Genomic DNA, 10286 nt, shown 5'->3' on the forward strand with positions numbered 1-10286 from the left:
TCTACAAGTAATACCTTTTACCTTCTTAGTTTTGTTTTATCTTATAGGAAATTGACTTATTCCTACCACAAGGTTATCTTGTCTGTTACACAACATGTTGAGCCTCAATCATACAATGCAACTTCTAAGGATCCTAAATGGGTAGAAGCTATGAATACAGAGATTCAAGCATTGGAGGTTAATAATACTTGGATCCTTACAGATCTTCCACAACATAAGACTGCTATTGGATGTAAGTGAGTTTATAAAATTAAGCACAAGTCTTATGGATCTATAAAAAGGTGCAAAGCTAGATTGGTAGCTAGAGGTTATACTTAAATTAAGGGGCAAGATTATCTAGATACTTTCTCTCCAGTGGCTAAATTGACTACTGTCAAACTCTTATTGGCATTAACAAATGTAAATCAATGATATTTGAACCAATTAGATGTCAATAATGCATTTTTACATGGTGATTTGAATAAGGAAGTGTATATGGTTCTTCCTCCAGGTATGCAGTTAGATAAATCAGGAAAAGTGTGTAAACTTCAGAGATCTTTATATGGTTTGAAGTAGGCTAATAGGCAATGGTATGCCAAATTGTCTTCCTTTCTTATCTCTCATGGGTACACTCAATGTGTATCTAATTGTTCTATGTTTATTAAGCATGGTCCTCAATCTATTACTGCCTTATTGGTGTATGTGGATGATATTGTTCTCTCTGGTAATGATTTGATTGAGATCCAAAATATTACAAAGTTATTGGACTATGCCTTCAAGGTAAAGGATTTGGGTGATTTGAAGTTCTTTCTAGGCTTTGAAATAGCCAAAACACCTGCAGGGATCAATTTATGTCAAAGGAAGTATGCTTTAGATATTCTTAATGACACTGGTGTGCTTGGATCTAAACCAGTTTCCACTCCTTTTGATTATACTACAAGGATTCATCAACACTCAAGTTCTCCTCTTTCAACTGAGGGTGCTTCTTCCTATAGAAAACTAATTGGAAGACTGATTTATTTGGCCAACACAAGAGCATATATCACTTATGTTGTGCAGCATTTAAGTCAGTATGTTGCTGAACCTACCTCAGCTCATCAACAAGCTACTTTTAGGATTCTCAAATACATCAAAGGGTCTCCAAGTGCAAAGATTTTTCTTTCTGTTGATAGTCAAATTCATTTGAAAGGATTTAGTGATTCAGATTGGGTTGATTGTATTGATACAAGGAGATCTATTACTGGTTATGCCATTCATCTTGGTAATTCTTTGATTTTATGAAAATCTAAGAAACAAGATATTGTGTCTAGAAGTTCTTCAGAAGCTGAGTATAAAGCATTAGCTAGTGCTGCTTGTGAGCTTCAATGACTTACTTTTTTGCTTGAAGAATTCAAAATCATTTTTCAGCAACATGCAATCTTGTATTGTGACAATCGATATGCTCTTCACACAACTACAAATCCTATTTTTCATGAGAGGACAAAGCAAATTGAGATTGATTGTCATCTTGTTTGGGAGAAGTTATAGAAAGGCATTGTGAAGTTGCTTCATATCAATTCTGTTAATCAGCTTGCAGACATATACACCAAAGCTTTGTTGCCTAGTGCGTTTCAATTTTTGTATTCCAAGCTAGGAATATCCAATATCCATTCATAGCTTGAGGGGGGATCTTAACATAGATTTAGCTTGATCATAGTTATTTCAGATTGATTACATTGTAACTAGAGTTAGTTTAGTGAGTTATAACTACTCTTGTAATCAATTATAACCAACTATATAAACTATACTAACCAATTCTCTAGATAGTTAATTCTCATTTTCTGTTCAATGATAATCATCTTTCTCACTAAATTTTTTCTCCTCTCTTAGCTTTCTCTGCAAGTTTTCATTGCTTCCATGGAAATCATGGATTCTGTTAGTGATCAAAACATTACCTTGAACAATCTTTAAATCAACACTATAGGCACCACTCCAACATCGAGGAGACCAGGACATACCAAAGAAATAAAAAGGAAGAGTTGAGTTTAAGGAATTAAATATACTAGAATTTTCTTCCAATTCTTCTAATCTTTCAACCAAATTCTTTTTGTGATATAAATAGGCTGAAGAATAGAGCTTTCGTAGATGCTCTCTTCTGATCACATGTCAAGAACATGATCGAGATATCGACGGAAGCTCATTTAAAATCGAAAACGTGAAATTGAAAGTGAAAAGATCGGAAATCGTGCAATAAGCCACTGTGTTGTTTTCCTTAAAAACAAAGTGTTTGTCAGTTAAAAAACAGGATGTGTCCCTTTCATTTTTTCTCTCTATTTTATTGTACTTTTTAGTTTATTTTTACAGATTGAGAATTTGGGTTGTAATTCTTAGAACAATTAGGGTTTGAGCCATCGGCCTAGAACATTTTGTATAATGGACACAACTAGTCATTTGTTCTCATTTCAACCTTTTTCATTTGGTCCTTTTTGGGAAATGCAATCGGCACCCACTTCGAGTTGTTACTAAATGTAATAAAAAGAAAAGTATTATTAATTAGTGCTTTTAGAATATTAGTTAAGGGACTTTAAAGAATTAAAAAAATATTTATTATATAAATTATAAGAAATTAGTTAACACTTGCTTAACAAAAATGCTCTCATGCAATGAAACCTTGTTTTTATTGTATTAAGAAAGAAATGCACAATAAAATCTGTGTAAGAGTTTCTTTATTATACATTAATAAAAAAATTATGGGGACATTTCACATGGATATGCTTAGGTTGTTACTTAATAATAAAAACTATAATCATTAATATAAGAACCAAAATCACTAAAAAAAATTGTTTAGGAACTAAAAGTAAAAAATAAAGAAAAAAAAATACTAAACCCAGTAAACAAAGTCCAACTCAATGTAAAGATGTTAAGATGTGAGAAAACTACAAAGAAAATGTTCGGAAGATTTATGATCATTAAAAATGGGATACGTATGAAAAACTTAAATGCATCCAGCTATTATAATTTGTTTAGCACTTTATTTTTGTTTTTTTTGTTTTTTTAAAACGCCGTTAGTTTCTTCTCTTATATAATCAGAAGAACATTGCAAGACAACACACGTAACATGGTAGAATAAGTTAAAAAAGAAATTATCAAGATTCTTTCTGTCTTCATTGACTAAGGAATTCATCATTGTTACTACAACCACTGGATGGAAACAAAGCGTTTATTTTATATCTTTTTCTTGACGGTTGCAATGTAACATCCACCAATATTCTCCAGTCTTTAGTTACCCTGTTTCTCTTACAGTTATTAATTATGTTATACTTATTCTTGTTGGTTGTTGCTTTCGTTAAAACCTTCATAATTCACTTTTTACATTGAATTCTGTCACTTCAAGAACAGTGATTTCGAGAGAATAATAAGCCCATGACAAAATTGAAATGTTTACTTCCATGATTTTTACTTAAATTATTCGATTCCATTTGTCTCCTCCATCATGCTGATTTTGCTAAATGGTTAATCATCATACTAATGCTCCCCAACACACATATGGTCTTAACATGCAACCACCAGAATAATCACGAGACTAATTCTACCATGCAACTTGCATATTAGAGTGCATCTATATATACTATGTGAGTTTTTGTTATATATCTATATATATATATATATATATATATCAATGATTTAGATTAAACATACATTTTAATCCTTCTAATTTTCTTATTTACAATTTAGTCACTGTGATAAAATGTCTATCCCACACCACATTTTTGCTCAACAGTAATAACTAATGAGTTGACAACACAGCGCAATCTGTGTGATCAAATTTTCAATCATCATTTTCTGGTCCTGCCCCCACTGCCCTCATCATTTTACTATGACTCTGAAAGCTTCTTTCTCCCTTGTTAAAATATCCAACTACAGTAGTTTTAAAGACCAGACCATGCAGATTATGACCGTCTAATTAGATAAGAAGCACATACACCTCTCTTGTTTGAAGTGTTGCGGTGTTAGACATGTTTTTAACATTAACACTTGTTGGACATTTCTTATAAGTTTTTGATTTAAAAATTATATTTCGTTGATTTGAATACTTAAGTTGCCATCACCTTTACACAAGGTTGGTTTAAAAAGAAAAATATATCCTAAATTTAGATAATATTTTGTTATATGTTACTCATTACTCATATATCATTTCATTAAAATCTCCTTATTTGTGTTTGTATCAGGTGTCTTCATGTCCTATATTTACATTAATCATGTCAAAGTATCCTTGTCTGATGTCTATGTTTGTGCTTCATAGCTTGTTAGTCACATGCTCTTCATAACTAGATGATATAACATTGGCTCCTAGGCAGCATTGTGGAACAAATAGAGGCATTATTCCATGGAAAGCTCTCAAGAGTCAAGAGGACTAGTAGTGGGAGATCAAGAAAAATTACATCGGAAAAAAGTTATTAAAGTAATATTATGTTTAATAACATTTTTTAGAATTTGGTATTTTGGTCAAGTCTAATAATGCCATGGTGTGTGACAAGGACTTGGATACTGATTGATAAAAATCTTGGGATAAAACACCAGTAAAAGCTAGCTGTTGTTGTTTTAAGTCTTAAATCTTACATTAGAATCTTATACTTTTAATGTGGGAGTTGAGTGTCATACTTTATAATTGCTTACAATTAAATCCTATCATCCCCCTAAGCTTTGCAATTCCAACACTCATGCCGGCTAGTTGTGCATTGGCCCTTTAACTAGTCTCAAGCAAACTCTGTAATGTTCAGCATTACTATCCATGTGCTCATTTGCAGTTGAGACACATGGTGGAAGGTTCTGATATAATTAATTGATAAGCACCCGAGTACTCAAGAAACTTCACTTTAAAAAGCTAGCTGTCAAGGAAGAAGAACCAAGTCAGTGAAGCCACTTAAGTACTCCAGTGAAACATGCCATATTACTCCATATGAGACTTAGGCATCCCATAATACCCAAATTCTTATTAATGTGATTTCCTAACTGATATCACCTAACAGGATCAGATTATAGTTGTTTTGTTTGTCATGGGAAAATCTTATAGCCATCCATCTCTTTATATAAACTAAGGGTGTGTTTGTTTCGCCGTTTTCATAGTACTGTTTAAGACACTCAAATGTGGTTGGAAGAAATTGTAAGATTGTCATTCAACGTGGTTCTGAATGGAAATACAAAGAGAGATAGACACTAAATTAAGCTATGAATCTTTATTTGCATCTAATGAAAGCACAACATCTTGAATGTTTTAAAATATGCCCCTGACAATTTTGAACAAGCCTCCTGTGGATGTTGGAGTGGATGGCCGAAAAACAGTTCAAATGTAACTCAGGAAGGCTATAGCAACAAAAATGAAAGGACAGAATTTTTGAGAAAACATTCTTGTTAAGAACACGTAATATTTCATATAAAAAAATACAACGCAATTGTTTAGGTTTTTCGAACCAATATACATGGCTATGAATAATTAAAGGAACATTCAATAGATTAAAAGAATCTATTACTAACACAATTTTTTTCTATGAACATTTTTACATGCTACAGTGATACAATGCTCATCCTCTTGCCCGGTAAGCAAGATCAGCTAATTTATGAAGGAGAAACAATTTGAGGAAGTTATTCAAGTGCAATGATCTCAGCTGCTATACAATTTAACTGATCTTTCTAACAACTCGTGGTTGTTGCCTGAGATTTCTTTAACCCTTGATCCGTTCTTGTATATTTTGAAGGCTGGGATAGAGCTCACACCTTCTGACTTTGCTAAGTAGGGGTGGTCTTCGATTTCCACCTAAAACATTATCATTAAGTTTGTAAGTTTTAAGAAAGAAACATTGAAAAAGACACAAAAACAAATTTAAAGAATTAATATTGGTCAACGTTGTTTTTCTTAATCGCATTATTTGTTGCATTTATAAGGTTTTAAAAAACTGATTTGGGCCGCAACATAAGTTTTTGACTGTCCGCGGTTACGGTCGTAATTGAAACCGCATCAGCTGCATTTGTCCGCGATTTGAAACCTGAAAAGTTAATATCTGATAGAGTTGAAGATTCTATGTTCTAATAACATTTCAGTTAACATTCCCACCGACTACAAAGTCTAAACAATATAAAATGAACCAACCTTGAGGAAATTAACTGATGGGAATCTCTTGCTGATTTGCTCCAACACTAGCAACACTTTCTTGTGGGTTGTCTTGTTGCTAAAGAGCACCACAGCCATACCTATTGAATTAACACTCACGTTTGGTTAGTGTATTTGTGGTACTCATTAATGAAATTGTGTAACAGAAGCAGCCAAATATGCCTTACCAGGTGAGGTTACATAATGTCTGAACCGATCATTACTTGAGATGGAAACCAAGTTTGAACCAAATTTCAAGTCCTTAATATCTTCACCATGAAGCACCTTGAGTTGGAGCTGAGCTTCGAACAAAGCCCTTGCCACTTCCTCATCCCCTGGCCTTTCCCTTAATAGCATTTCGTAGTCTTGAATAGCAGCTTCCCACCTTTCCAACTACATGCACAAAAAAGAATCACAAAAGGGTTATTATTAACTGCAAACAAGTATTTACTATTGACCAGAAGAATTAAATATTATCATAGAAAATAAAGTACCTTGGCGTTGCAATCTGCCCTCCTTAGCCTTGCTTTGCTATAACCTGGCTGAACCATAAGTGCCGCGTTACAATCTTCAATTGCTTTCTCATTTTGACCAAGTTTGGAACGACATGCAGCTCTGTTGCATAGTAGAACTGAGTTGTGTGGATCATGCTCTAGTCCTTCGTTGTACGCGCCAGATGCTTCGGTGAATTTCGATGCCTTGAAGAGCAAGTTTCCGCTCATTCTAGCTGATGTTGCAGCTCTGGCCTTCCTTACCATTGCATTCACCTCTCTATTGCCTGGATCAACTTTAGCTGCTTGCTGAGTTGATGCCACAGCTTCCTCAAACCTTATAAACAACAAATTCAATTCAAATTTAGATTCACCACTAATTTAGGCTCAGAAAATGTATCAGCAATATTCAGCATTGAACATTGAATATAATTATACAAATAAAGCATTGGCAGTGTGAGGCTGATAATTACTATAGTTTGGTGTCTACAGAATTGCAATGTACTATTATTTTACTGTACATCATTCCCATAGTCTAATCTAATGAGAATGAATCTTTTGTTCTAGCTCTTTGTTATGAGGGTTCAAGAGAAATAGTACTTATTAGCATGCTAGGCATATCTTAGTAACAATACATGCCAACTGCCAAATATATAAACCATGACAGAGGAAATTGTCAAACACATCAAAATAAAGCATTTTCACCAACCTGCCAGATGCCAAGTAAACCATTGAGCCTATCACCAACAGGTAAGCGCTGCGAGCTGGGCCAAACATCTTGGTACACCAATCAATTGAAAATTTTGGCATTTTATCGTAGATGACATAGGCCTCTTGATATCTTAAGAGCTTCAGCAAGGCTTCAGTTTGTAAAGCATAGACCTAGCATACATATCCAATTTTTAATTAATCAGCATAGTCATAGCAGTTGAGTATGAGACCAACATAAATGCTAGATAATGACCAATTGACGGCATTATTGGCCAATTGAACGAACTTTGATACAGAATCAGAGATTAAAAACTATTTGGGGTTTCATAATAAACATACAAAAATAAAATGCTTGACCAAGAAAATGACTAACCTGTGGAGCTGAATCAGCACCTAAGGATATTGCAAACTGTGTTTCCTTTAGTATATCACTCCACGCATTGACTTTCCGTGCTTCTATGCATTTGTTAAGGTGATTTTGAAGAGCCTGAGCTTGGAAAGCAAGTATTGAATCAACATATGGGATTGACTGATTGCAATCTAGTGCTTTTTCTGCTTCTCCCAACCTGCATTGAAATTTGCAATTCTATAAGCTAAAGTAACAAAAAAAAATCACTATTGTAATGCAAAACATACTTAACAACATTGAATGAAGCATATACATTTCATTATTATCACCAAGTACCTGACATATATTGTGGCCAAACGATTGTAGGCTCTGACATAAGAAGGGTCCAGCTTGATAGATTCCTCACACTCAACAATTGCTTCCTGAAGCCTTCCTAAGCCAATTAAAGCTGCACTCTTGTTGCAATGATATACCGCCTTATTCAAATCGAGTGCAATTGCTTGATCATACAAAGCCAAGGCCTCTTCAAATCTTCCCTGCTTGTATGCTTCATTTCCCATGGATTTCAACACCTCAGGGTCCATTTTTTTCAGCCTTGGACTCAAAAACTGTGCAACCTCGTTGCTGTTGCTGTTCCTCCTCATGATGTTCCCCATCAAGACTTTGCTTGCATTGGTGTAAGAACTGCGAACAGAGTTCAGCTCTGCACTCTTGGGCATGTATTCCACACTCTTCCTTCTTGGTGTGTTATTCACAAGCAAATTCCCGGTGAGTTTCAATTGAGACTTCTTGTTCTCATTGTTCTCTTTGCTAGTGCTTATCCTAGCAAGTGCAAGAGAATTTCCAGTGGGGTCTCCACGTGGCTTCCTCTCATGATCCTTGTCCTGGTTTTGTTGAAACTTAGTGTGAGATGAAATTGAAGTACTAGTGAACGATGATGTTGAGCTTCTTGCAGCAACATCTGAATGCCTCAGATGTTGGTTGTTTCGATTTGTACAAGGTTGTTGTTGTTGGTGGTGAATAATAGAGACACTCATTCTGGCAGGTTTCTGCTCTGCACCACTCAGTTTGTGTGGTGGCTCAGTGTGAGTGAAGCTTTTTCTTGCAACCTTTGATTCTTCAGTTTTGACATCATCATCATCACTGTGTGCATTCTTCAAGGGTAGGGAGTGAACAGATGCTTTTCTCATCTTGTGGCTTTTGAGGTGGAGAATTCTCCCCATGAGACCACAACCCAATTCACTCCCAACCTTGTTCTTGTTGTTGTTGTTCTTTGCCTTCATTTCCATGGCTTGTTGAAATTGCTATGTGAAGTGTCACAGAAACAACTACGTTTGTTGTTTAGATGGAGGGAAAAACCAAACAAAATGAACCAAAGAATAAAGCACAGAAGAAGTTGAAAGATATCTGAGAGATTATGAAAGGCAAGTCTTAAAGTGATGGCTTGAATATGAAGCACTTTATTATGCAAGAGGCGTGCTCTGTACAATATATATATATAGTCTTATAGAGTGCCTTCCAAGAAACTACTTTCGCTCTTTCTTCCGCGGCTTTCGGGACACAAAAAGGGCAAGGGTCGATGATTCAAGAGAAGGTTAACATAGTAAGTTTGTAACATACACATAAGTAAAATACATAGAATAGGTTTCAGTATGACTCCTCTACTAGAGGAGTCCGTCTAGTAAAAGTAGAAGAGAGAGAGACACATGTGATCTCATATATTTGTCTCTCTTATTAGATCCTCTCTAATAAATGGAGATGATATTTTTTTGATAAGTTCTATCATTAAACAAAGACTAAGTTAAAAGTGAAATTTTCACAAATTTAAACATGTCAAAAGGATCATTGAGAGCAAAATTCACACCTAATAATAGTGACTGCATTGAATTTAAAATGCTATTATTTGTATTTTATTTCCGAAGGGGGTAATTATGTGTCAGCTGTGATGTCACAGTTAAAGAAAAATGTTATTTGTAGAATAGTTTTTAGGTCATATATTATTTGTTTAATCAAGTTTGTTAGGATGTCCCTGCGTGTGGGACCCTGGCTTAAATTTATTTCATTAAAATTAAAATAGAAAAGAAAGGTTTGTAGGATTATAATAATAAGGTCTGTAGCACCATCATTAGGACCAAATAGAAACATATTAGCATACAAGATAAATGTTTTATCAAGTTCAACCAGGCTCTTAGAACCTTCTTATGAATTTTAATTAAACCGAATATTTGTCTCTTCAGAAGTAATTAAATTTGTGGACAAACTATAGTAAACTAGAGAATACATCCTATAATATAGTTCATTCCTAATTGATAAGAAACCATATCCAATTTTGGATTTACTTTCCCGACATGTTAATTGTTAATTTTGTCCACTTGCTCTCAAGTCATGATTATTAAACGTATCATCCCCTGCTTTAATTTTTACAATATGGTACTGTTTTGATGAGTAATTAATTGGACTATGTGGTTTACTTTTAATTTAATATGCTAGATTAATAGGTTAAAGCGTAAGTGTAGAATCTCATTGACCTCTTCAAAAGAAAAGAAAAAAGCTATTTTATTTTTTTTGTTTTTCACTTTGGACTTTGGAAGGACTTTGGGTTATGATCTCTCTTTCGGTCTGTGTAGTG

General features: G+C 34.3%; 2 protein-coding genes across 3 annotated transcripts; one reads left to right on the plus strand and one right to left on the minus strand.

The window, feature by feature from the left end:
• Window positions 1–633: 633 nt before the first annotated feature.
• On the plus strand, window positions 634–1260 carry LOC102668123 (uncharacterized mitochondrial protein AtMg00810-like). Its single transcript, XM_006595150.1, has one exon. It carries the CDS (start codon window positions 634–636, stop codon window positions 1258–1260), a length of 627 nt encoding a protein of 208 aa, XP_006595213.1.
• A 4126-nt stretch (window positions 1261–5386) lies between these two features.
• LOC100791862 (TPR repeat-containing thioredoxin TTL1) lies at window positions 5387–9455 on the minus strand. 2 transcript variants are annotated; one of them, XM_006593501.4, is made up of 7 exons: window positions 7994–9455; window positions 7682–7874; window positions 7307–7479; window positions 6601–6934; window positions 6295–6499; window positions 6107–6207; window positions 5387–6002 (listed from the first exon to the last, which is right to left on the minus strand). In XM_006593501.4, the coding sequence occupies exons 1-7, from the start codon at window positions 8944–8946 to the stop codon at window positions 5952–5954; spliced, it is 2010 nt and encodes a 669-aa protein (XP_006593564.1). In that variant the 5' UTR covers window positions 8947–9455; the 3' UTR covers window positions 5387–5951. The 2 variants fall into 2 exon arrangements, with proteins under 2 accessions (XP_006593564.1, XP_003543765.1); XM_003543717.4 differs by having other exon boundaries at window positions 5387–5773; window positions 7994–9324.
• Window positions 9456–10286: the final 831 nt, after the last annotated feature.

The sequence above is a fragment of the Glycine max genome, chromosome 13, assembly GCF_000004515.6.
Source record: "Glycine max cultivar Williams 82 chromosome 13, Glycine_max_v4.0, whole genome shotgun sequence".
In the NCBI taxonomy this organism is placed as follows: domain Eukaryota; kingdom Viridiplantae; phylum Streptophyta; class Magnoliopsida; order Fabales; family Fabaceae; genus Glycine; species Glycine max.